General features: G+C 35.6%; 1 protein-coding gene and 1 long non-coding RNA gene across 5 annotated transcripts in view; one reads left to right on the forward strand and one right to left on the reverse strand.

The window, feature by feature from the left end:
- Positions 1-27,788, forward strand: part of ATRNL1 (attractin like 1) — a 695,100-nt gene that overhangs the window by 139,406 nt on the left and 527,906 nt on the right. For 3 of the 4 annotated variants that reach the window (XM_020779948.3, XM_078389598.1, XM_072995506.2), the window contains exons 14-17: positions 6,957-7,089; positions 8,330-8,511; positions 14,230-14,443; positions 18,897-19,085. In XM_020779948.3, coding sequence (XP_020635607.2) covers positions 6,957-7,089; positions 8,330-8,511; positions 14,230-14,443; positions 18,897-19,085 — 718 coding nt within the window. Of the gene's footprint in view, positions 1-6,956; positions 7,090-8,329; positions 8,512-14,229; positions 14,444-18,896; positions 19,086-26,651; positions 26,923-27,788 lie in introns of those variants that run through there. The other variant, XM_078389599.1, reaches the window with a different exon arrangement.
- LOC144587917 (uncharacterized) lies at positions 3,632-10,557 on the reverse strand. The gene is made up of 2 exons (XR_013543168.1): positions 10,422-10,557; positions 3,632-3,751 (listed from the first exon to the last, which is right to left on the reverse strand). It is a non-coding gene; the product is annotated as an uncharacterized LOC144587917 (long non-coding RNA).

Here is a 27,788-nt window from a genome sequence, read left to right on the forward strand (position 1 = left end):
GTAAGCTAAGCAAGTGGTGTCACAGCAGGAATGGTTTATATACTGTACAGTATATTTTTTTACTGTCTGTAAGGAAGAGCAACCCCACCTTCCCTCTCTTTCTTGTGGAGGTATAGGGTTTGGTAGGCTTCTCCACCAGGTGACTGGGTCAGACTGAAGGGTTTGGAAATGAAACCCTTTTCACTACCCACTCTTGTAGTCCCCTTCTCTTTTCTCACCTCTCCCTCTCATCCCAAAAGGAAGGTTTATGGGGTTGCCTTGACTGGTGCAGAGTCTCACTACCTCCACCTTGGGCACTCTCAATGTTACCAGCTCAGGGGTCTTCATGTTCCACATCTTCTGTCACTTTCATGACTTTCATATCAAACCAACAAGTCTCAACTTTTATTTCTTCCATAGTATCCCTCCTCATCTTCCTCCCCAGCTTCTGTCTCCCTTCTTTCTCCTTTCTCCTACTTGGCCTTTCCCCTCTCTGGAACCTCCCTCTCGCCATTCTTTTCGTCTCTTTTATCCTCTTTCCCTTGTTTTTTCCCTAGTTGCCCTCTCTCTTTCTCCCTCTCTGTCTCTTTCCCCACCTTTTCCTTCCCTTCTCTATCTTCTATATGTCTACAGGACAGCAAGCTTTGGGGAAATCTTCCATGGCTGTTTGGAGGTGTGACGTCGTGCCAGCAGAGTGTCCTTGCCCTCTTCTTCACACCCTATCACAGTCTTTTACAATACTTTGAGCAATGAAGGAGTCTAGTGACCGTTAAAGCTTACACACAGTTTTGTGTATTCCTTCATTCTTTCCATCCTTCATGATTGGCCTAATAAAGTAGTACTGAAATACAGATTTTGGACTTTGAGGCTGTCTCTATATTTTACTATTAAAAAGACATACCCCCTTCCTCCCTTTCAAAGCCCCACCAAAGAAATGCCATTCATCCTTTAGGATGGTTGTGTTGCTTCATGTTAGTGGTATATTATTTTCTGCAAAATAGAAGGGGTTATATACTTTCTCTGAAACAAGATGCTGCTTTTAATGAAACTGGAATTTCACAGTTAAGGATGTACTGAATATTCACATGTTTCTCCTCTTCAACAAAGAAATGTCTCAACACATGGAGGCACCTCATTGAAAAAAACTTGGCAACTGCTGTGTGATTTTTCACTCTTTCATGACAGCAAAAAGACCTGCACTTTTTTCAGAATCAAAACTGTTGTTTGCACTCTATGCAAAAAATACTTGGCTGGTGCAGAAAAATCCCTTCTATTTTTCAAAAAAGTATTTTGTCCAAAGTATTACTTTTGTCTGAAAAAAGACCACTTTCAAATCTTTTTTGTCAGCATCCTGAAATGCCAAAAATGTATTTTTAAAATCTCCTAAATCACACCCAGGAAGGAGAAAACATTTCAGCATTTTCATTCTCTGCAAGAATGAAATAAGTAAAGATTTGTATCCCTATGATGATATCTTCTCACTGTATAAGAAAACAAGGTAATTGAAAAAAGGTCATCATGTTCATATTTCATGGAGATATTTTACATTTCTGACAATAACAAGAAACTTTGGGGAACAGATGTGCCATCTTAATTCTGAATTTAATTCATTTTTTTAGCTTCGACTAGAGTCTCACTGTTCAACAAGGATTACCTGTTGGATTTGAATTTGTAATAGTCTGCTGAAATTTGTCCAGAATGAATATGTAAATTATATTTAAAGAAAATAGGGGCTGGGAATAAGGGAATACATAACGGAATGCAGATTACATTTATTTTTTTGTAAATATTGTTAAATAGAAATGGATTATTGAAAGTCTGAAAATCACATTGTGAAAAAAAGTGATTAAAAAAAGGCTTTCCCTGAACTCTTATTTTCACTTAACATCACTTACTAACATATGGATTCATTTTTGAATGCAGACTGAACTTTTGAGGAATTTGACATTGTGATAATGATGTGTTAACAAGCAATATTATGTGGGGACAGTGTTAAGTGAGCAGATGGTGCTTACTTGCAATTTAAAATTCATTGTAATATACCTCTCAGGCAGCATTGTCAATAATGTATAATGACTGAGCCAAACTAAATGCAAATAGGTATAAAAAGATTCTTTGAAATTTGTCTGTGCATATTTTACAGGCTTACCTTCTGTTGCTTTGCAACATTTTGTTCTGGCTAATTTGTTATGCATATAGTTATGTCAAGATTCTGTAAAAGAAAAGGGTTGTGTTATTATGGGTGCACCTGATTATCTTGCAAAATCTTTCTGGTTGGACATTAAGAATAATGGATTTCTTGTAAATTAGATTTGAAAATGCCTCCATTGTTCAATAAGAACTCATAGTTCTGTTAGTTCATTCTGTTTTTAATTATATGGTCATACTCATGACTACAATATTTTTTATTTTAATGTATGCACTGAATTAAGGACCTGACAACATGTGAGTAGTTAGCGTTAGTAATTTTCAATGTGTGGATATGTCGAGAAATTCTTTAGAACATTTAAGGATTTTAATTTGCTAAGAATGAGGCACCTGGATGGTATCCACTATCTTGGTTGTTCCCAATGTAGTAGAATTAGCCAAACAAATCATGGACCTTCCATTCTGTACTCCATTGTCTGATTTTCAAACTAGGTGCAGTAGCAGTGATCTCCAGTGAGAGAGAAGTCTGGTTCAGACAATTAAAAAATTCCTGAATTATTAAGGGGATAAAGAAAGGGAGGAAAGACAGAAGACAAAATATTGTGGGACTTTAAAGGCTAACAGATTTATTACAGTGTGAGTTTTCAGAGGCCCACACTGTAATAAATCTATTAATTTTTCAAATGGAGCAATGTTTTTTTCTTTGCCTTCTGCTTGATTTTTGCCAGTACACTGAAAGAGACTAATATGACTACTTATTTGGAAAAGAAATAATTATAATTTATATGAATAAATGAATGTTAATTTGATGTATCAGACGTGTCCCAATGCTGCATAAACTATTGCATTGTCATTGAAATAATTTGTATTGGAAATTCATGCTTTTTAAATTCGAAAATTAGAGAGAATACATAGGTCACTTAATCAGAGCCACTCCAATGTCAAGATTCCTTATACATTTGTTCCTTCAACAGTGCTGGGGTTAGGGGCCCCAGACCCCTGTGTAGTTCAAAATATGTGTGTAACTCTTAAGCCCCTTTAAATGTAATGGCAGCTTCCCGGCATGCCCCAGCACTCTCCCTGGCCACTACGTGGAGCTGCCATGATTGGGGGGGGAGGGGAGCAGCTGAGCCTCCATCAGACTTGCGGCTGCCACACTGCCAACAACAGGGCTCTAGGTAAGCCTGAGACCCATCTTTATCAGGACACTTCCTGAAGATGAATAGCAGGACAGTATTTATTGAATATTTTTATGTTTGTTTATTGAAATTTTATTTTTTTATTTTTAAAAAAATGTATAAACAAAACTGTGATATTCAGATCTGTGCATTTCAAGGGAGGCATGTACTTTATCTATGCCTCCATAGATAGTAATCTGTTTTTTACCTCATAAAAATTTCCACTGTTTCTTTTGTACATATGCTTGGACAGTTGTGTATTTTTTGTTTCTTTTTTGATTCTTTTTTTTGTTTTGTTAGGAGCTATTGTATTTCCCCAATTAATCTTTGTTTTTTCCTGTTCTCAGCATGGTCAGATTCTTTCAGCTTTTCCTTCAATCTTATGTGTTCTCAACTCTTCAGATCTTTTTTTTCTCATTTAGTATCTTCTGCTTTGGTGTGGATGCCTGAACAGAAAATGTAGTAAAGTCTCATTAAATAGGAAGGGTGCACACACATCAAATGTGATGTTCGCCCTGTTAGTGAAAGTCACCTTAACCACCAATGCCAGATCTTTTAAAGGGATATCATGACATTTTGTACACTTTGATTGTGACGTGTGTGTTGTTCATGGAATAAAAAAAGTCATATTATATTTTAAAAGCACAAATATATTTGTAAATTCCTTCCTTTCCTTTTTCTTTTATGGCTTTAACAACAAAGTAATAATCTAAACATTAAAAATCTAATACACAGTCTAATTTGCAGCATAACATAATAATGAAAACAGGAGCAGAAAAAAATACAACTCAACACCAATAAAACATGTACATCTGTAGTAAAACTGCAGCAGCACCACGTCCCTTAGTAAAAGTACAAACTGATGAAAATGGTAGAATATGTGAGATTATTCTCCCTTTGAAGGGTATTTCAAAACCTAGGTATTACTACTGAAAAAGTCCTCTGCACATTTCCAGCTACTTCCATCCTAGCTGCTATTGAGAATCAGTAGATCAACTTGTCAAGAGAAATTAGGCATTAATACGAGAAATATTAGAAGTCTCAAAGTGGAAAGAAAAGTCTACGACCTCTAGAGTTTCTCCTGAAATCCTGAAATCTGCTGATTTTTCCTGTTTCCGAGTTTGTATAAAGTTTGTTTGTTTTAGTTGAAGGAAACTTATCCCTTGCAGAAAATAAACAATCTTTTATTGTTGTACAGTGCAGGATCTGAAAATCTGATCAAGTTCAACCCTACATGTCACCACTCTTCACCTTTTTACCAGCATGATACAGAGAGAGAAGGAGCAATCAGTTAAACACATTAATATTACTGTGAGGCAAAAGGAATGCTCTATAACTGGAGTTGGAATCAGTTGGATATAACCATCTACTTCCATAATTATTTCAGGACTGTGAGAGAGAGGCATGAGAGTATAGGGAGGAATCCTTGGATTTATATGCTCTGTCTCCCAAAGCTTGGAATATCTTTTTTAAATCTATGAAACAATCATCAATTTTGCCTCAATGAAGGACAATTACAATTAGAAGTGTCAAGGAAATTAGAAGTTAAAATTGAAAGTTGCAAATGAAAAAACAAATTTAATTATTTAGTCATGGGTGAAACTGATCATGGTAACCACAGCAGCAGGATGGGGGCACAAGTTTGTGATAAATGTAAAAGGCTAAGGCAGAAATGGAGGATATCAGATTTCTTGGTATGTTTTCAAGCATAACACACAGTCCACGTCTGAAGGTTGAGTGCACACCCTAAATGTTGCCAGAGATGAGAAGGGGAACAAGAGATGAGAGACCAGCAACAAGTGCTTAATTAAACAGGTTCTTTCTTCTGTTCTTTGAGGCAGCTTTCTCCAACCTGGAACTTTCCAGATGTGTTTGAATACAAACTATAGGATTTGTACTAAAAGCCTTTTGAAAAATACCAGGTTGTGAAAACCACGTACAGAAAAGAGTCAAGCATAAACAGCAAAAGCCACTGGGATCAGGAGTGTTAATTATAGTAACATGTCATTTCCCCCCTACTTTTCCCCTTTTAAAACTAATAATTTAGGCCAGAATCCTGTTGAGAAAAATCATGTACTTAAGGAGAATTGTGTAGTGGTCCCCTCTCCCGCTTCTGGCAGCCTGTCCTTCATGAGTACGGTCATTTGTCTAATTTTGCACCCAGTGTATGACAATGTATGAAAGAGAGAAAACACTTGCACAATTGTTCTTATGCACCACTTTCTCCCAATAGGATTCTGGCCTCTATGTTTAATTTAACATAATTAATTTAAAAGTTTACCTTCTAATGTAAATTAGGTTTGGGGATTTTAAATAATTAAAATCTTTATGAATTATGTTCCAAGCTATTCCAGATTTCATACCCAAAAACAGAAGGTGTTGTTTACACAACAGAAATTCTGAATTCCTTTATAGATTTTAGGAACTGGATTTTTAGAATTAAAGAACTTCTACTCCCATAATTTGGCAAGAGTCTCCCAGCCTGGATTATGTAAGTAAAAGCCCTCAAACTGGCAAGACATTGACCTCCTTGCCTTTCCTGCATCATTTCTGTTGAGGTAGCCGTCAGCATTGAAGGATATAAAAGCTTTAAAATTTTAGAATGTCTTTTTTTAACTCTAATGAGTTAAAATATCCATTGATGGTGAGATGCCTTGTCCAATGTCTTTCATTATTATCTGATTATGTGATTTTATCCAAATAATCTATTTTTATCTTCCTGGTTATTGACTGTAAATGAAAATTTAAAAAGTTTCTATTGAATGGGAAAAAAGACACTCCATACGAACTCTCCCTCCCATGAGCCTTTGTGAGTCACAGGGGACGCTCAGGACTCTCACACCACATTTCTCCCCACTCCACAGGAACAACAGGGGAATGGCAGGAAATTAAGAGGACTGTTCTACCTCCTGCCAGTAATGAGTTGCCAGAGTAGATCTTGGTCAAATGCCTGGTCACACATTTCATTGCATGATTAAGATGTACCATGGTAACCCATCAATTTGCAGCAATTAGTCATGGCAGGTTACACCAATCTTGTGCAAATACCATAGGATTTTGGCCAGTCTTTGAAAACTTCCTTGGTGCAGAATGTGAGACTTCTCTCTTCAAATATTTCTCCCTTTCAAATGAAAAAATAAATAAAAATCTTTATATAGTAATGGTTCCCAATTTTTTCAAGTTGTGACTGTCTTTTACAATAGCCAAGTAACTGGTGATCCTCCCACTATGTTTGCATAAAAAGGCATTTTTCATGAGATAAAATAATCCCTTCTCAGAATGTAGAGGCTTCTTTGACCTCCATAAAGGGCCTATTTCTCATAGAAAGAAATACACATTAACTTTAATATCCTGCTCTGAGAGGTCAAGGAAGGAATTATTTTAAAAGAGCCACAACACAAATGAGGTGACCCATGACACCACAGAAAACACTTTGTGACCGCCAGTTTGGGAAACACTGTTATATAGTCTATTGTGTATTCACTGTATTAACTATAAAATGTTTATCAGTTTCTTTACAATCTTCTTTAAAACACACAATACCTGGACAAATTTGGAACTGAAAACTGTACATCCACAATCTGCTTGCTAATAAAAACTGTGCAGTTACTGCTGCATTTTTAACAGTTTCTATGTGTACTTATGTTCTAGTCTGTGAAAAACTATACCAAATGTCATGTAAGGAATGAACAGATCTGTAACAAGTTGACTAGCTGTAAAAGCTGTTCACTGAACCTCAACTGCCAGTGGGACCAGCGACAGCAAGAATGCCAGGCTCTGCCAGGTAAAAGAGGAAAACATTTGGGTTCTAATGAATTTTAAGTTAAGGTTGTTAAAGAGGAGGACTTTTCACATCAGTCATAGGAATGTAGACATTTCAAATTCCAACACACATAACTGTGACATTATTGGCTATAAACAATATGAAAACTATAAATTGAGGAATTTGCATTCTCAGTTTTAATTCAATTTAATTATATGCTGCTAGATAATCTTTAATTTATATGTAGTTCTTTAAAGTGTGCATCAGGATGTCACCTAACTACTGATTTGTTAAAACATTACGTAGTAATAACTAGTAAATTGTAACAAGAACATTATTATTGCTATTACTTGGCAACAACCCATTATGTGCTGTGACCTATGCTGAAAGCTGGCTGGGGAATTCAGTTCCTCGCTGTTCTTCCCATAAGACCCAGCCTGTGTGGCCTGGGTCCAGTTGTGGAGTTCCAGGGTACCCCAAGAAAAAAGGAATGGTAAACTACTTTTAAGTACTGGATAGAAAACCCTGGTTGGGTTGACAGACGACAGAACTGACTTGATGGCACAGTAGATGATGATGATGATGATGATGATGATGATGATGATGATGATGATTAAAAACACCAGGCACAGTCAAAATTATAAAAAACATTAACTGCTATTATATAATAGATACAAGTTTTAACTAAAAACCTAAGTATCTGTTAAATATCGGCACAGTATGTATGCTGTTGCTAATATTCCTTTTTTGCTGTGGGGGGGAAGCTCTGATAGTGCGATTTCTGAGATCTGCAACAGCTTATAGTACTGTATGAAGTTTCTTGATATTGTTCCCAAAGCCCCAATTACCTCCAGAGACCACTGAAGTGTGTTTCTTCCAGAGGCGAGATGTTTCAATTGCCAGGTCTGGACTTCGTTAGTTTTTCCAATTCTTTATTTTCAACTCTGGCACCCCCTGGAATTAATTAATTAATTAATTAATTAATTAATTAATTAATTAATTAATTAATTAATTAATTAATTAATTAATTAATTAATTAATTAATTAATTAATTAATTAATTAATTAATTAATTATTATTATTATTATTATTATTATTATTATTATTATTATTATTATTATTATTATTATTACCAGCTATGCTGAAAGTATAGTGCAGGTAGTATGACCTGTGTTCTGAAAAATTAATTACTAAAACCTACTTCTAAATCTGATGGTTTTTCTTTCATAATTACATGTAATCTTGTGTAACTCTTTACTAGCTCATCTGTGTGGGGAAGGATGGAATCACGTTGGAGATGCCTGCCTCCGTATAAACTCTACTCGTGAAAATTACGACAATGCCAGACTTTACTGCTATGGCTTAAATGGTATCCTTGCTTCATTAACAACCTCAAAAGAAGTTGAATTTGTTTTGGATGAAATACAGAAGTATACTCTCCAGGTAAATTGAATTTCTAATTCAGAAATATATATGTGAATATAAACTGAGGACTAACTTTAAAGAACAATATAAATCTCAGAAGTATTTGTTCTTGTGCCTGTGGAGCGTATTTTCTCTGTAGGATCTGCTGGAGAATAAACCCTTCTTTTGTTATGCCTTGCTAAGTAGTGTTTATTACTTTCAAGTCCATCTGCTTGTAGAGTAATTAGTAAAGTATTTGCTACTTAATTAAGATGTAGATCTATAACTGGACATACTTCAGTCATTTCAGTTTTACAGATGCTAGTGGACTGAAACCTATAAAAGTTGACACAGTACTGTAGCCTTTGACACCTGAATGTAATATAATCAGGATTTTTGAGGATACAGTTATTGAGATGACTATTTAAACAGCCATTCTCTAAAACTGCTGCTATTTAATGGTTGATTAATAATCTAGTATTCAATGGGCACTTTTATAATTGTGTATTCAAATATTAAGGTCAGTAACATTATGCAGCACTTTGGGAATATTGTACAGTTTCATTCTTCCTTTTTTTTAATTAATGAAGTCCAAATATTGGAGAGGTTAGTGTTTGACATGTATGAACTGTTTTCTTTTTATATGATATCTTTCTGGTGTCTGAAACACATTGTTAGAGCTCGCTTCCAATTGTGTGTTTATTGTACGATATTTAAAAATCAAAATAAATATTTTAATAATTAAGTAATGAAGTATTATAAATCATTTTAAATGCTTTAAACCCTTTCAAACTCTTCTTATTAAAACTCTTCCAAATCCTTTTGTTACACACCATGGCTTCTGTGCCAATCATTCTAGGCAAGATGATGCTGTTATTCAATAATTATCCACTCAGAGTTCTTTATTTTTTCACTTTTTTTTCACATGCTTGAGAAGAGAAATGTACACCTCACCATTAAAATGGCAGAACTCTAAGTTTTCGTACAATCAAAAGATTATGTTTAAATAGAAGAAAAGACAAAAAGCAGGAATAATGGCTTATGTTTCCCCAGGAATATATTCAACCAAAGCCTGATTAGAATGAATTGCCCAGTTTCAAATTTCTTTAAGTGATCTTCAAAGACTTCAGCCTTGTTAGGAACTGATCTACTTCAGGCTTCGTGTAATTCTCAAAGGAAAACAGCTGAAGGATAGCGGTTTGGGGAGCACATTCTTAGTTAACTCCATTTATCTGTATGACACCTTCTAGGTAACAGCAACATGACTCCCTGTGAATATTTCATGAAACAGATAACAAAGCTGATAATATTTACATATAAGGTACAGATTTGCTGTAAACTCTAATCATGGTGCACAAAGGATATCCATACATATCCTTCCTATCTATTGCAACTGCTCCTGTCATCCAGCTCCACAACAGTTCACTATTCCTGCCTGTGCATCATATAATTTGGAGTTGCTTTTGAAAGGCCAATGCACACTGACTTGATTTTATTTTATTTGCCAGGTTTTTACTAGAACAGAAACCCAAGGCAGATAATTATGATTATGATGATAGTGGTGATGCTGATGCTGATGCTGCTAATACAGTGGGGTCTCTACTTAAGAACTTAATCTGTATTGGAAGGTGGTTCTCAAGTTGAAAAGTTCTTATGTTGAATCTGCATTTCCCATAGGAATGCACTGAAAACCATTTAATCCGTATCTTCTCTTTTCCGTCCATAGAAACTACAGTAATAGTAGTAGTAGTAGTAGTAGTAGTAGTAGTAGTAGTAGTAGTAGTAGTAGTAGTAGTAGTAGTAGTAATAATAATAATAATAATAATAATAATAATAATAATAATAATAATAATAATAATAATAATAATAATAATAATAATAATAATAATAATAATAATAATAATAATAATAATGGGAATCAAAACATCTTGCTTGTGAATGAAATATACCTCTGTGGTCCCCACCATCATCAGGGCTTTGGGAATGATATCAAGAAATTTCACACACAAAATAAGCGGAGGTCATTGTAGCTTTGTTGAAATATCTTGGTAAGCCGCAGTCAGTTTCAGAGGCAAGGTCGGACCCATGTATGTCCAGTCCTGAGGATTTACCTCACATATGAAGTTTATTTATTTTTACATATGCACACTGCATACATCTACAAAGGGAAAGGTAGAAAGAAGATCCTCAAATCTAATAATACATCCTGTGTCAACCTGTCACTTTGATAAATTTACTGACTCAAGAAATAGCTGGATTTCCCCTCTGAAACCTTTGCAAGGTGACAACATAGAAAACATACTTTTTTAAAAAGTGAATTATGTCTTGAAACTCTAAATTTTCAGTAATGAGGTGTGGTATATAGGAAGCCTAGATAAATAAATGCACTTTAAAGTGATACTGTGGGTTAAATACTGCTAATGAAAAGTTACAGTGATTTATGCTTTATCTTGTTTCTGATTTTCTCCCCCACAAAAGTAATTTCTCTTTCATTCATATCTATCTCATTCTATTTATTTGGTGTAAATCACTCTGAACATGCTACCTTTTGCCCGAGAAGCTTGTTGAGATTTTCCTTTATATCCCATCATATCTTTCTTCTTTTAGATAGCAATCATCATGATTTAGGACAGCCGATTTCATTTTTTATTATCTCTTTGTTTACAAAGATAGTCTAGTAAGGTTCACAAATACAGAAAGTGCAGCTGAAAAATGTCTGTTGATCTTAAATATTTTAATTGTTTTAGTCTTAAAGTCTTTTAATATTAAACATGGAAGTCTTGTATAGAACACAGATCTGTGGAATTACTATAATTATTTTAAAAATAAAAATATAAACTTAAATGTGGCAGGAGAGTTTCTCCTAAAATATTAAAATGCTTTAACTTGGTTCATTGCCTATCAGACAAATACCGAACCATCAACCATCTATGGTGGTCCTAATCCGACCAGATAGGCGGGATATAAATAAATAAATGTTGTATAAAAGGATCATGAAACATCTTGGGAGTGGTCATATTGGACACCCCTTAATTCACTATATTGGACAATCATGTGTACTGTTTCCAAGAAGGAGATATATCTGTCATTGTATGCCTCATCTTTTGGAGAAAAGCAGTTTCTTCCATTGTGGTAAAGAGCTGGGGTGGTTTAAAGGTGTTTATGATCAGTCTGTACTTTGGACACAGAAATATCTGATATGGAATGTTGTTTCACAGATAATCCCACATATTTATTTATTTTAAAATTAAAATATACAGAAGTACTTAAATTTTAAATTTAAAAGGTACAGAAGTACTCAAAGCAGGTAATAATTAAAGACATGATGACCAACACCCTCTTACACAGTTAACCCTGTGGAAGGCAAACAGTTAAGTCATGGGGCTGATGAATCTTTGCTTGTGTTTTCAGGTGCATACCAACCCACTAGAATGCAGCCTGCCCAAAAATCCAAATGGGGGTTCTTAACCAACAATGGGAAGCTGCTGTGAGTTACACTGTTTGCTGCGATATTTCTCCCACACACTTTCAGGCTGCGTACTCCTTGAGACACACATGTTATCAATGTTAAAAATATGAGACTGTAGGAGGTCTTGGGCTTGGGCGAAAGTTCAAGGGCTGCACTTAAAAAAATCACTGCCATAGAATATTACTGAGTTGTGCCAGTGAGAGCTCTTTGCTGTAGCTAGGGGTGGGGGACTAATAATCTAACTGAGAAACGGTGCATTTCTCAAAATGATTGTACCCTGAAATGGCACTTGGTTTGCTCACTCCATCTGCTTTGATCAACTCCAGTTATTATTTAAGACAGTAGCTTGGATTTGAAAGCACCATTAAAAAAAAGACAGATGGATTCGATCTAAAAGTGATTGATTTTATTTATTTATTTATTTATTTATTTATTTATTTATTTATTTGGTTGGTTGGTTGGTTGGTTGGTTGGTTGGTTGGTTGGTTGGCTGGTTGGTTGGTTGGTTGGCTGGTTGGTTGGTTGATTGATTGATTGATTGATTGATTGATTGATTGATTGATTGATTGATTGATTGATCGATTGATTGATTGATTGATTGATTGATTGATACCCCACCTATCTGGACTACCAGACCACTCTAGGCGGCTTCCAATACAAAATAAAACAATAAAATACGAGAATGTTCATAATCATTCAATAACATTCACAATAAAATAAAGAAAAATTAAAATAAGGGAAAAATAAAGAAAGAGTTCAAGAATTGGCTGGAGGGAAGGTTATAGGTTAGTGCAGCTACAAAGCAGATCAGCTTAGTTTGGACTGATACAGGTATGGATCTATATGGCAGCCTTTCTATGACTGACCGCTGCATGCAATGCAAAGCTGAAGGTTAAGGGTCACACACAGATACACACATACATGTTTCCCTCCCTGCCTCCTGAAATTAATGTACAGTTTGCTGGGTTAGAGAAGTAGAATTCTCTTGTTTCCATCAGGGTTGCTGAGATTTCTGTTTTCCAGCTGCTGTTAGTATCAGGGAAAAACAGTTGAGATTGTGAGATTGTGGATCAGTGACAGGATGAGACTAATACTATTTGTAACCAAGATGGCAGTGGAGGTTGCTCTTTTAATGCTGCTAATGGCAGCGATGAAGCAGCTATTTGTTCCCCATTACTAGACCAGTGGTTGAAGTTCTGCAGATTACAAGGAGAGTGATGATGATGCAAATTGCCTTTGGAGGGCTGCTGTTTTTTGGTCTCCAGATAGGTGTTGACTGGTTCTATGGAATGACTGGTTCTATGGGAGGGTATTTTCACAGTGAATGCAACATTTATTTTATGAATTCCATTTATTTTATGAATTCATAAATAACTGATACTGCAGAAAAATTGAATTATTTTGATATTTGTTGGAGTAATAATGGAAAGCATATTAAGTTAGACAAAGGTATTTTTATATCACAAAAAGGCATTGGGTTGACTGTACCTATTGTAATGGTGCACTTGATGAACTATTACCGTAGAATCTTCTGTGATGGGCATTCACTTTCTTATCTGAGAGTGACTTTCTGATGGCAAACTTTACTGAAGAGTTTAATCTTAGGTTCAAGTAAGAAATGCTTAAAGTACAGCAGCACCACCTAGGTTTTGTCATTATCTCTTCTGTAGCACTGAAATATTCAGGAAGATATGCTGGACCCCATATTTCCTCATTCATTTCCTCAGAGTCGAAGATACGTATCTTATACTTTAGTCTTCTAAAGTAAATGTAGAAAAAAAATCTTGGCAGTCTGAGATGCATTGTCAGACCTCTGTGCTGATTTCCAGATTGCGAGGAAATGGTTACTCCAGCGGTGGTGACTTCTTGCATTGCTTTCCTCCCACCTGTTTTTCCTTTCTCTTGTTCTATGGTAATTTTATATGCATTCAATGAAACATATTTTCCCTAGTAGTTTGTGGGCAGCATACTAATGAGCAAAAGATGATCCTGTGTTCATTCTGAATTTCCCACTAGGTTTAGAGTTTGGAAAAAAAAACATTGCTGAGTTAATGTTAGGGAATAGAAGTTTTGTAGGTTTCAGCAACTTTTAGGAAGACACCATACAAGATCTGAAAATTTTCCTGTGAATGAGTGTTCCTTTCACAGACAAGCACATATTTGGAGAATTCATCATTAATGGACTTGAAGCAAGACAGAAGTACAGGTGTGAAGGCTGACCCCTCCCCCAGAAGGACAGTGTGATAGTCCAGTTGATTAATGTGCTTCTTTTTCACTCTGCTTTACAGAAAATATCACCTTGGGTGGGCCTACGGAAGATTAACATCTCCTACTGGGGATGGGATGATATGTCTCCTTTTACAAACACCACCTTACAGTGGCTTCCAGGAGAACCAAATGATTCTGGATTCTGCGCCTATCTTGAAAGGGCTGAGGTTGCTGGACTGAAAGCAAATCCTTGTACAAATGTGGTTGATGGCCTTGTGTGTGAGAAACCTGTTGGTAAGAAAGTTTATTATACTGTAACTATTAGAAAGGTAAAGGTTCCGCTTGTCAATTTGTGCAGTCATGTCCGATTCTAGGCGGCGGTGCTCATCTCCGTTTCCAACCCATAGAGCTAGTGTTTGTCCGCAGACCATCCTCTGTGTTCACGTGGCCGTTTACTTTCCCACCGAGGTGGTACCTATTTATCTACTCGAATTTTTGCATTTTGCATGCTTTTGAACTGCTAGGTTGGTGGGAGCTGGGACAAGCGACGGGGGCTCACTCTGTCGTGTGGATTCGATCTTACAACTGCAGGTCTTCTGACCTTGCAGCACAGAGGCTTCAGCGGTTTAACCTGCAGTGCCACCACGTCCCTGATACTGTAACTATTACCTTAGAACAACTTCCTTCACTACATTTATTTAGTATTTGCATAATGGACAGGTGTTAGATAAATTCTAACTGCTGGACTCTGTTAATATTAGGTTAATATTAAAGTGTAAGGATTTAACTAGTCTTGATATAGCCTAGAAAGAGTATTGTTCTGAATAGCAGACCCACATTTCACTGAAAGTTTTTTTAATTTTTTATGTCACACCAGAATATTTTAGTAAAGTCATGTGCAGCCTGAGAATTTGACCCAGTTTTACACATGGGAGCTCTATTATACCTGTGAAGAGCCACCATTCATTTCATTGAGAACTGTTTACATGTTATTTTATGTTCCCTTCATTTGATCCCAATGAGACAGATCTAAACTCAAACTAATCTGCTTATTTTATGGGTTGTTCTTTTGATGACAGCTGAAAAGTGCCTTCTCGATAAAATTATTTTGGGACATTATTGTAAATGCATGTACTTTGTTTCAGTGCTGTTTTCCTTACCATCTTTGCATACCCTACTGTTTAGTTGGGAAGCAATAGCTAAACTAATATTAGTTGGTGATAGTGCTCACAAGATGACATCATGGCAGCCATTTTGTTGTAGCCAATTGAATTAAATGGCAATTTGAGCAAATGCAGTAGAGGACTGCAGTGGAAAAGTAGAAAAATGGTGCTGAGAAGAAAAAAAACATCTGAGGAAGGCATACAACAGAGGGTTACATACAACAGGCATATAACAGAGGGCTACAGAGTTGGTCATAGTGATTGGCCTCCCACGAGCATCTCACCTGACCAATTTGCAATCTTTTTAAAAATCAAAAGTGGAGGCCATCCTCCGGGATCTTACCCCCTATTTGAAAACAGTGGATCGAGCAGAGACATAAAGTGCTCCGTCTTGCCTGATGAGACTTAACCACTTTCAGCCTGTGACGTCAGACATGGTGGACAGAGAACGTGACCACTGTCATGCCATCATCTCCCATGTTCTCAGGAATAAACTTAAAACCTGGCTATTTGGGCAGGCTTTCCCTCCTGCCATATTTTAATTTCTTAGACTTTCATCATCTTGGATCTATAATATAGGTTTTTGGTTTTATTGTTTTGAATTTGTAAACTGCCCAGAGTAGACCTTTGGTCTAGATGGGCGGGATAGAAATCAATCAATCAATCAATCAATCAATCAATCAATCAATCAATCAATCAATCAATCAATCAATCAAACAAACAAACAAACAAACAAACAAACAAACAAACAAACAAACAAACAACTCTGGGATTCAGAACAAGGGCATAATGGCTTTCATACAGTATAGTTAAGTGTTGTATGTCACTTAAGGCTTCCCAATCATGGTAACTTACTGTGGTGCCCAAGGCTCCCTAAGGAGTGCTTAGCACTTGGTCAGAGAGTTTGACAGGCCACTTATTTATTTATTTATTTATTTATTTATTTATTCATTCATTCATTCATTCATTCATTCATTCATTCATTCATTCATTCATTCTATTACCTACCACCTTGGTGCCGAGGCAAGTCCCAAGACCTCAGCAGTGTGTAGCATAAGCCCCTTGAACAAGTCTGACCTGAAAAGAACACTTTACTTTTTCCCAGTACTCTGCAAGTACAGACACATGGGCTTTGTGATTCCTTAGAATTCACAACAACTCAGTTAGGTAGGGCTCTTAAAGATAGCTAGTTTGTGGCCCTCTCCACCTACTGGATTTAGCTAGCCCCTGCTGCTCAAGAGACCAGTACTTTTGTAAGAATGTTTATAATTATTTTTATTAGAAAAATAGTTTCATAGAATCAGTTTATATTGCTCAATCTTTAGCATAAAGAACATATTCAGAGATCATTACAGTTAAATAAAATAACGAATCCCCATTAAACTAATAAACACTACTAAGCTGAGCTAAAGTGAGCTAGCCCCACCTCTTTCTTTCTCTTCACTTACATTCTTTCTCCTTCAAGCCACATATTCAAACCGTCAAGTTCTTTTTTCTCCCATCATCATGGAATAGAACACCTCCCACACAACCCATCGTCCATTATCTGCATTCTCTAATTCCTCCCTTCTTCTTGACACTTCATGGCTGTTAACCAATTAGCCTTAAGGGGTTGTAACACCTTCCTCTACTGTCAATTCCCATGAAGATCCAGGTGTTTTATCTCTTCTCCAATTAGCTCAGAATGTTGAGTCTTTCACAGGCTTCTTGATTCCACCTTCAGCTTTATCTCAAACCAGGCTGTAAAAAACACATTCCAATGTCTTCACATAGAACCTGTCTAACTGACTACATATCCCACACTGCTTCAACTCCATCACACTTACCATATATTTTTCAAATCCACATGTGACAATTTTTGAGTGACAGTTGCTTGTTAACTCTGAAATGATGCTAATGGATGGGTCTGCAAGAGAGAACAATTTCTTATAATGTTTCACGTACATCTTGTGCACATCCCTTTCCTCTCAAATTGCCTCTTCAAACTCGCAGTGATAGTTTAATGTAGCAGCAGGAGGTATGCCTGCTCCTTGAGTGGAGTTGACCTCTGATGTCATCTAAGTTCAGCTGTCTCATCCAATAGAAATCCATTTGTTAAACTTGTTTTAAGCTTGATAGAAAAGGATAGCGTTTCTTCTGTCATTTTGTGACATGAGGATATTCTTCATTAGAGTATAAAATATCAAAGAAAAACAGAATGGATCCTCTTGTTTTAGGAATGAGAAGACATGGTTCTTCACCATAACTATAGCTGAATATGAGGAGAGATCACTTTTAACAATTTCTCCTATGCTGGAGTATAATGGAATTGACACATAAAACCCACAACAGTACAGAAACATTATGCACCTTGCATTATTGAGCTAACAGGAACATAAAAGTGCAGAGACTTAAGACACAATGATAATGAAAGGAACTAAAATACATCCATAAATATTTCTATGAAGTGTATAGTCTATCCGGAATGCTGTCAAATGTAATGTATAAACTTACTGTTGTTACGTATGAGAGTGATTCCACTAGGAAGCCCTTGTTATGGGATTAACAGCAGGGAAAAATACTGCTTAGAAACAACAAATATGGTCTGTAGACACTTTTTTGCTTTCTTTGGCTCTCCCATGTTAAGAAGAGGTTTGTCACATATATTATGAGAAAACTGCAGAATATGACATAGAAAACAGATTTTACAAGTTAATTGCTTTCTTATAAATAATTCACATGAAATATAAAACTCGTTTACTTAATAAATAACACATTAGCTGCCACTGCTATCGACTGGTGTAGACTATTCTGATTTAAAAAAACCTCTTAAAACATGTCCTATAATAGTAGCTCATATATTCCTGTTCGCTTTGTGTAGTTGAGAGTTTCCACTGTTAGGTAGCTCTATGGCTCATTCTTCACAGGTATAAGTTCTCAAATGAAAATTGTATACCTCTGCTTCTAAGTTGTTACAGGTATGAAGACTGTTGTGCTTTAGTTTCATGGACAATATATGCTACTAAAGAAGACAGAATGCACTCTGCTGTGAAAAATATTCTCTTTACTGTATTAAAAATGTTTCTCTTGTTTTCTCATTGCATTTGTACCAACTGCAAATATATACGCTGGGGGGCAGATGCTCACTTGACAAATTATGCTCTTAGATAAAATGTTCACTGTTTAAGGAAGAATATATCACCAGTGAAGTAAATAACTATTGTTTATGCACTATTTAACAAATACAGTAGAACCAGAAGGTCATGGATTATTATACCTATTAAAATGTATTCAGTCATGTTGTTTTACAATGTATCTACACTTAGCTAAATTGATGTCTGGACTTTGAATGTCACATACACTAATAACTGAAGTCAAGTAAAATAACTCACAGATTACTGTACATCTACTATTTGCTACATAGAAGAAATTGTATGGCGATAATAATGTGTAAGCATAGCCTGAAAGCATTCCCAAATAGAGGAAAGAGAACAATATTAGTGATGAATCATTGTAATAATGTACTAATGATACTGTAATAATGTAAAGCAACTAGGAAGAAATGCTCAATGTCTATGTTTTTGCTGTTCCTCATTCACCTTTAGTTAGTCCAAATCAAAACGCCAGGCCCTGCAAAAAGCCGTGTTCCTTACGGACAACATGTTCCAACTGCACAAGTAGTGGCATGGAATGCATGTGGTGCAGCAGCACAAAACGATGTGTTGATTCAAATGCCTACATCATCTCCTTTCCATATGGACAGTGCCTTGAGTGGCAGACTACAACTTGTTCTCGTAAGTATTGGCACAATGTACATATTGTTGAATATAGTGGTTTCTAAAAGTACAACAGCTAGAAGTAATAACACAAGTGGGATATGTTAAAATAAAGATAATATCTTTCCTATATGGGGAATGTTACAGAACAAGGCACTATTTTTGTGGTTTCCTGTCTTGCATTCATCCATACCATTTTCCAGGATAATAATATTGCACTCCCTCTGCTTTCTGGCTTTTCATTCTTTCCTGAGGGTTAGCTGGCTTCCCGTGAGCCTTCTTAGCCTTTGTTGTGCTATTTTGAGAAGCTTTCCTAATTCAACCCCCATCATTTATTTATATTTCTGCCAACCTTGGGCTTTCTCTTTGAGTCTGCTACTGTGACACCAGATTGGATGGGCTACAATTCCCAGCATCCCCAGACAGCATGCCTATTGGTGTGCATTAAGAATAGCTTTGGTGATTACGTCACAAGAGAGCAGTCCTGGCTACTGTTGTATTGGTCTGGCATTCTACAGGAACAGTGTCAGTAATTTTGTGACTTCAGATTGAAGATGGACTAGGGTCTGATAGGTACTGTGGACTTTTAATGCTCAGGCTGCTTCCTCCCTTGAGGGATGAAACTGAATTGTACAAATTTGTACGTTGGCAGTTGGCAGACAATTTGAAACTCCTGAGTTAACTATAAAGAGCCAGTTCTTCCTCTTTTGCCTGGTCAGTCATTAGCAACCAGTGAAACCCGTGGCTGACACAGAGAAGTGTGTAAGGTTTCTGGTATTATCTGGAAAGAAACAGAGGAAGAGGTGTGCCTGCAGCATGGGCTAGTCAATGGCAAACCCTGCTAGTTGACCATGAGATTTAATTTAGCTGGTCCTTTTGTCAGTTCAAAACAGGGATGCCTTCTCCAGATTCCATAATCCATACCATGTTTAGGGCTATATCTACTAACCTCAGAAGTTACCTTCTTTGGTTGAAATTTTGGTAAAGTTAGTCATTTCCGTGACAAAGCATTGTTGTAAAAGCTGTGGGAGAAAAGAACTACAGCATCTTCTCAGATACTAATACTCTGGTGGGGAGGCATCTGAATAACGTATGGCTAATAGAGACAAAGCTGTAGATGACATCTAAGCCTTCATTTTGTGTTTAAGATTATTGGGATAGTTCTATATTTCTTTGCACCAGATTGTACATTGTCCTACTTTTCTTTCTTTTTTGAAAGGACAAGTATGTATTTAATATGGTTGTCGTTTGAGGCAGATCTATACAAGTTTATAGTAAGTAAATCTAATGGGGTCTTGAATAGAAAACAAACAAGAATATTCCAAGTTTTTTTTGTGTGTGTGATTATATCTAATTTCTTTACTTTCATTCTTTCTTTTGGAAAACAGTTTTATTTTAATTTATACTGATTTCCACAGAACCTACATAAGGGTGGGAAGAATGATTCAGAAGAATACTTCATTCAGTTAAAGAAAAACAAAATTATTTTTATTGCTATTTAAAGTTTTTCATATTTTATTTCATGATTTATTATTTACTATTCTTATTTCTATGTTGTTCTTGCCAAAGAAATCCAGGACAACATAGATTTTTTTAAAAAAAACATATTACACATAATATTCTATATAATGATAAAATGTAACTAAATCTAGCAATATCATATTTTTGTCATATATATATATATATATATATATATATATATATATATATATATATATATATATATATATATATATATATATATATATATATATATATATATATATATATATATATGCGTGCTCTATAAGTAGCAAAATAGCAATTTTCCAATAAGAATAAAACCCAGCAATATCCATTATAGTGAATAATGAATAAAATTATAAAAATTATAAAAATATAATGAATAAAAATCATAAGCTATCCTTACTTAAAATGCATATAGGGCCTTATTCTGTTTGTAGTATCATCAGAAGTTTTGACAAAAGCGATATTTGACTGATTGATTGATTGATTGATTGATTGACTGACTGACTGACTGACTGACTGACTGACTGACTGACTGACTGACTGACTGACTGACTGACTGACTGATTGCTTTCTATACCGCTCATCTGGCCAAAGGCCACTCGGGGTGGTTTACAACAATGGAAAAAGCAAAAGAATATCACACAATAACAAACATGGCTAGAAATTAAGCTAAAAAAAGAATTAACAAAGCATTTAAATATATTAAAAACAATAAAAAGTAGATCGCAATTAGAACAAGTTAGTGGAAAAAACAGGAAATAGATTACTGAAATACATTAAAGATGAAATCTCAGAAATATTCTATAGATCTGTTTCCAGAATATATTTTTGTCCCAATTCATCACTGACACAGAGTTTTCAATCCCAGCCATTACAAAGAAATCTTAAAATATTATTGACAGTGTCTCAGTAGTAAGATCAAATAAATAAATGTCAAATGAAAGATCATGCATTGGTCCAATTGAGTATTTTTGGGGCAGAAAGGTATCCACATATATGTCTATGCTGTTACCTGTACCCCTGTCTTTGTTCCAAGTGTTAGCAATTTGGACCTTACAAAAAATATGAGAAAAGTGAAGAAAAAAACATCTTTGTACAAACAAAAATTAGATTCAGAAATAACTGAAAGAGGGTGGAGATTACTTAAATTCTCCTAATATATAATATGACACTCCACTAGTTGTGTCGTATAATTCTTTCTAATAAAGGAATAAGGATAAAATGGATTTATGTGCAAGCACCAAACCAAAAGTCCCGTAAGAGCCATTATTTTGCTACAGAGAGCTCTCAAAAAGATAACACTGGATTACAGTCAGTTGTTAAAATGTATAGTAATGATGATGTTACTGTTGTAATGATGTGTCTAATTAAGTTAGCTGCAATCCATGGAAAATTACACCAAAGAAAACATTTTCGTTTTTTCAGGCAGCACAAGACTATGTGGTAGTAAATTATTCAGTTCAAGAACTGGGAATATAAGGGATATGAGGATTAGTAAACAAAGCAAAAACAGGAAATAGGAACTGTATCATCATGCACCAAATCATCTACTAACTGAAAAATTTAAGAAGCTACAGCTTTATTTATTTATTTATTTGTTTGTTTGTTTGTTTGTTTATTTATTCATTCATTCATTCATTCATTCATTCCATTCATACCCCGCCTATCTGGTCATATTGACTTACAAATTCACAAAATGCAGAGTTTCTAAAATTATATTGAATCCTCTTTGAAACTGAAATGGCATCAATGAAGTGGACTGAGAATGGTATGAGAGAACATTGCGACTTAAATGTCAAGAAATCAATGGGAACTAATCAGTAAAAGAGCCCCTCAAATTAGTTTTCATCTACACAAAGGAAATGTATTAAAAATACTCCTTAGATGGTATGCTACCCTAGTCAAGATACTAACCAATAGATCTTTTCTCTGGAGGGGATGAGAGCAAAAGGGGGCAGTTCCATGCGGGATGGCTCTGTTTTGTTATAGTGTTATTTTGGAACCAAGTATTTGATGAAATGAGGAAAATCACAGGACAAAACTGATAACAGTAATTCCGAAACATGTTTTTGCTAAACATACACAATTAACAAATAGGAAATGTAACATTACAGTCAACTTAGTTATAACAAGACAATGAAAAGATAGTTGACTTAAATATAGATCAATTTTATTGAAAAATGAGTTGTGCTCATACAGTGATATAACTGAAAAATGAGCATGTTGCCAACGAAGTATAATGTAAATGTTTCTTCATAGCTTCATTGCTAAATGAGTCAAAACAACTGCTCCCTCACATGTACCCCAAAATATGGAACACTGGTTGAGCCAGACCATTATAACACACATCTGTATGACTGACAGGGAAGGTCTTTCCTTAATCTGAGGGAATACTTGGTTGCATGCTTATGGACATATCCGCTGACATGACAATATTTTGCATGAAAGTAAACTTAGAAAATGACAATTGTTACTTTTTAAAATGTTTTTGTGTGACATAATTTCTTCTAAAAATTTCTAAAGACGATTCCTAATCTACTAGGTTAAGAATGTGTGTTGAAGAATATTATGTTTCATAGATATATTAGTATTCCAAAGAGCACTTGAGTGTTATGGGAAAAAGAATGGATGCCTGCCAAGAAATATACAGTTAGCTTCTTAATTTTCCTTCAGAAGAACTGAATGCCATACTCTACAGTATCAGTAATTTTTCAAATGTATTCATTTAATATCAGGACAGGACGTTACCGTTCTATTGTTTATTGTTTCTGTGCTGTGGTTTGGCATCCCTGCTGATCTAGAGGGTGTTGTGTTCTCTTAATGTCAATAATGGCAAGATAAATTCAGGGTCAACAACAGCTCTGTTACCCTAACTAAAATGGCAAGTTGTTCTTTGAAAGTGCGTTTGAATAACAGTTCTTAAGCTATGCCTTCAAAGGAGCCAAGGGCTAGGCTACTCAATATTATGAAATCATTTCTGCACAGTGACAGACTGTTTCAGGGCAATCCAGGGAGAACTACCCTGTTTCCCTGAAAATAAGACCTAACCTGAAATAAAGACCTAATATGATCTTTCAGCATGTTTGTAATATAAGCCCTACCCCCAAAATAAGCCCAAAATGAAACCCTGCCCTCCACCACTGTGCAGCAAATAGAAGACTACGAATGTATTTGAATAAATGTAGATTGTTGTACATGAAAAAAATAAAACATCTCCTGAAAATAAGCCCTAATGTGTTTTTTGGAGCAAACATTAATATAAGACCCTGTCTTATTTTCAGGGAAACACGGTATTAAAGGAACAAGTGAAAGTGGAAAGCAAAAATCTATGTAAATAGGAACATTTAGCCTTGTAAATTGAATAGTCACAGAGAGTTTAACGTATACTGCCATTTTCACAGGTATATTGTGCTCAAGGACAGTTAACGTAAAACAGAAGAATGAAAGCACTTTCACTGATCACAGTAATCATATAAATGTGAAAGTATCTATGACAGTGTAATATTGACAATTCAGGGATTCATGAATAACTCAAAAGAACATAGGAAGAATGTTGCCATTCAGAGACCAAAGTCTTCTTTAATCCAACATTCTTCCCTCCCAATAGTTAACCAGTTGATTCAAGGGTACACCCAAAGGTGGACAGGAGAGTTATAGCCTGAACCTTTTTTCAATAAACATACCATTAAGCCATTTAACAATATTTAATGTTGATGCTATCAACATGACACCCACCTCCAGAAATCACTTCAAATTGAGCAATTCATAATAAGAGGCTGAACAATAAAATATTTACTGCAACCCCAAGATAATCTTTCAGAAGCACAATCTTTTTGCTGTTATAATCCTTGCTAAAGTATTGAAGGCAAGGTGACTTCCTTTCCTCTACCAACATGAAAAACAGCTAAGGGCATTAGTCCCTGGTGGTCCCATAAACTTTTATAGCTATGCCATAAAGTTGCCCTCGAAGTTCCTTCTGACAACAGCTCTCTTATGGCTACCAGACCTATGTTTTATAGTACACAATCTCTTCCTCTACCCACTAACTCCCCTCCTCTCATCTCATCAGTATACATATATGTGCATTTTCAGATTAATTGGTATTGTTAAGTCTGTGAATCCTAACCTCTTAATATTTAAAATAAACTTACTTCTACAGTTTGCTATTCATGTTAATATATTCTTCCAAATGCACAGACAATGAGCCTCACGAAAATCAGAAAGGTTCTCCTGGCCTATCTGTATAAAAGGCTGCTGTTCAGATGTGGTCATTTATGTATGTCTCCTGGCTTAGTCATTTTTGAAGGGCCAATATGGAATGTGTTGACAGAAATGTTGTATGCATTCCTGTTTCTTCAAAGCATATAAGCAATTAATACTGAACTGGAGCATACTAATTTCTTGTATGAGCAAATCAGCACAAGTTGACCTTTGCTTGTGTATTCTGTAACACTAATTCTATTGTTACAGAGTTATTTAAAACTGCTTTTAATATTCATTTTATCTATTGATTCTTCTTCATGAAAGCCAGAGTTGAAGTGGGATGACGGAAAAACGGTAAACACAGCCCTTTAATTCATGTGGAATGATGAGTGGCTGACACTTTTCTGGTGATTGTTTAATGGGCAAATTTTGCCAGAAATTCCTTTCTTTCAAAAAGGCCTTTAATGCGTGAAAAATGGCCTTTTGAAGACATAACCCTGTTATTGGCGTCAGCATTCTATTGATTACCTGGTGCTTCAAGCAAGCCTTTGAAATACAATTCTTTTGTTTATTCGGCTTTCATTTTCAGAACAACTTTGTTGTTCAATTGTTGGCAATAATTACTCTTAACTGACAAGCTGAAGTAATATAGATACAAAGGAAGTTGTTAATATTCAAATGGAATGGCTACTGCATGAAATTCAAAGATCCATCAGTGAACACTCAGGAGGTTTGGAGGTACACATTTACTTAGAAATGAGACTAAACCTGAAAATATTGTATTTTCCGCATTTGTGAAATTATTAGCATAGCAGAGAAAATACAGTGGTGCCCCGCAAGACGGGCACTCTGTTTGACGATGAAATTGCTTGACGTTGATGTTTTTGCGATCGCAGAAGCAATCACAAAACAATGTTCCCTATGGGGGAATTTCGCTTTGTGATGATCGGTCCCCTGCTTCGGGAACTGATCATCGCAAAGCGATGATTTTTTAACAGGTGATCAGCCGTTTCAAAATGGCCACCGGGTAAACAAAATGGCCACCCGCTGTGTTTTCGCATGGATTGCTCACTGCACTGGCAGCAAAAATGGCTGTGCCATGGAGGATCTTTGCTGGATGGTGAGTTCCAAGCACCTAGGAACGCATTAATCTGATTTTAATGCGTTTCTATGGGCTTTTAAAAATTGCATTACAACAGTTTTGTTCTACAGCAATTTCGCTGGAATGAATTAACGTCGTAATGCGAGGCACCACTGTATTGTATATCCAGTCTTCTTTTTCAACTGCTTGCTTCCTATGAAGTTCTTTTTAAGTGGGCTGCCCATGCTAAGTACAGATGAATGTCACAAAGTTTCTGTTCATGCTTAGTAGAATATGTGTTTGTCAACTTCTGTGTTGATCCTTTAAATGATTTCAAAAGCACGCATCAGGATTCTTCTCCTGGCATGCATATATCTTTCAGAAGAGAGTGCTGAAAAGTAACATCAGAACCAGCCTTTTGTGGTGCATTCAATGGTGATTTTCTTCTAAAAGTTGTAGAAGCCTGATTTATTATTTGATTCCCGTAGTAGGACTTTCTGTACAAATCTTCAAGTAACATTGTTGTAAAATGGCTATTGGTCTAGATCTATCCCAGTTTTGTAAGCAAATGTGACTGGCAGAGGACAGAAATATCCCATTCTAGTATATGCGGGTTAACAACTGGCTTAACCAAATTACCATAGTGGGAAATATAGATGGTACTTGTGCACGAGTACTTAACAAGCACCTATACAGGCATACCTTGGTTTATAAATGCCTCGTTTAACGTAAGTTTTGGTTTACGAAGGAAAATCCATTGAAAATAATGCCTCAGTTTACTTTTTTTGCAGTATGAAACAAGTTTTCCCAAGATGCATTGTGCCTGGAGGTTTATAGTGCCGCCCCCATTCCTATGGCAATCCACATTTCGGTTTATGAATTTTTCGCATTATGTAACATCCTGGAGAATACATTAGATTTGTAAACCAAGGTACGCCTGTATAAATTTCGTTCAAACCAGTTTTTTTGCTTAAAATGTTATTAAGATGAAGAATTAAAAGATTTATCAAGACCATGAATTAAATAATTCTTGAAAAAATATTTTCTTAGGGCACCCCATGTTCTTCCAAATAAATCAAATCAAATAAAAATAGAGATAATTGTATCCTAATTAACCTAATTCACACGGTTTCCAAAAATAAGCCAGCAATTATCAATAACACAGCTTTCACCTCCCTCTGGTCAACTTCTTTAATCTGGTTCTGCTGCAGGCCTTCATACTGGCTCATCTCTGCAAATCGTCAAGTTCTCTCAGTCTGTCTCTTCCAAAAGTTCTTTATCATGATCCCGTCTACTTTTTCTATCCTATTTTCTAGTGCACTTATTTCAACCTCATTCTCAATCCTTTAGTCTTTAGAAGGGGACTGTTGTCTTGATGTACAGTAGTTTGTATCCTTAATTGTCAATTTCTTAGGCTGTAACACTGATCTTCTTTTGAACTTGTTTCCTGTCTTACCTGCTGGATTCTTTTTCTGGACCTCTTTGGATGAATGGCATCTAAAATCCCAAAGCAACTATTTTAATCCCAAGAATTCATCACAAAACAGTTGGCAGATTTATTTTTCACAATCTCTCTATATTGTCAACCTGTCTTAATTTATACTCTACATTATTCTTTTGATTGATTTCTATAACAGTATGTTCTGAGAACATGTTATCCTTTAATGTGTAATTTACTGTGCTCCATTGTCAAATCCATATCCTTTGTTGTTCTAGTAAGTGCACGTAGAGTGACTGAAATGAAATGATGGTGACTTTGAGCCCTCTTAACGAATTCCTCATTGCCTGACCTGCTTACTCCAGAAAATACTCAGAAATCATCTGCAGCATGCAGGAGCTCATGAAAGATGCTCAAGGGCTCCTCATCATTTCTAATGTTGCACTATTTCTGGAGAGGAAAGTTTTAAAAAAAATAATGGAATTGACCA

Source organism: Pogona vitticeps, chromosome 3, assembly GCF_051106095.1.
Source record: "Pogona vitticeps strain Pit_001003342236 chromosome 3, PviZW2.1, whole genome shotgun sequence".
In the NCBI taxonomy this organism is placed as follows: Eukaryota; Metazoa; Chordata; class Lepidosauria; order Squamata; family Agamidae; genus Pogona; species Pogona vitticeps.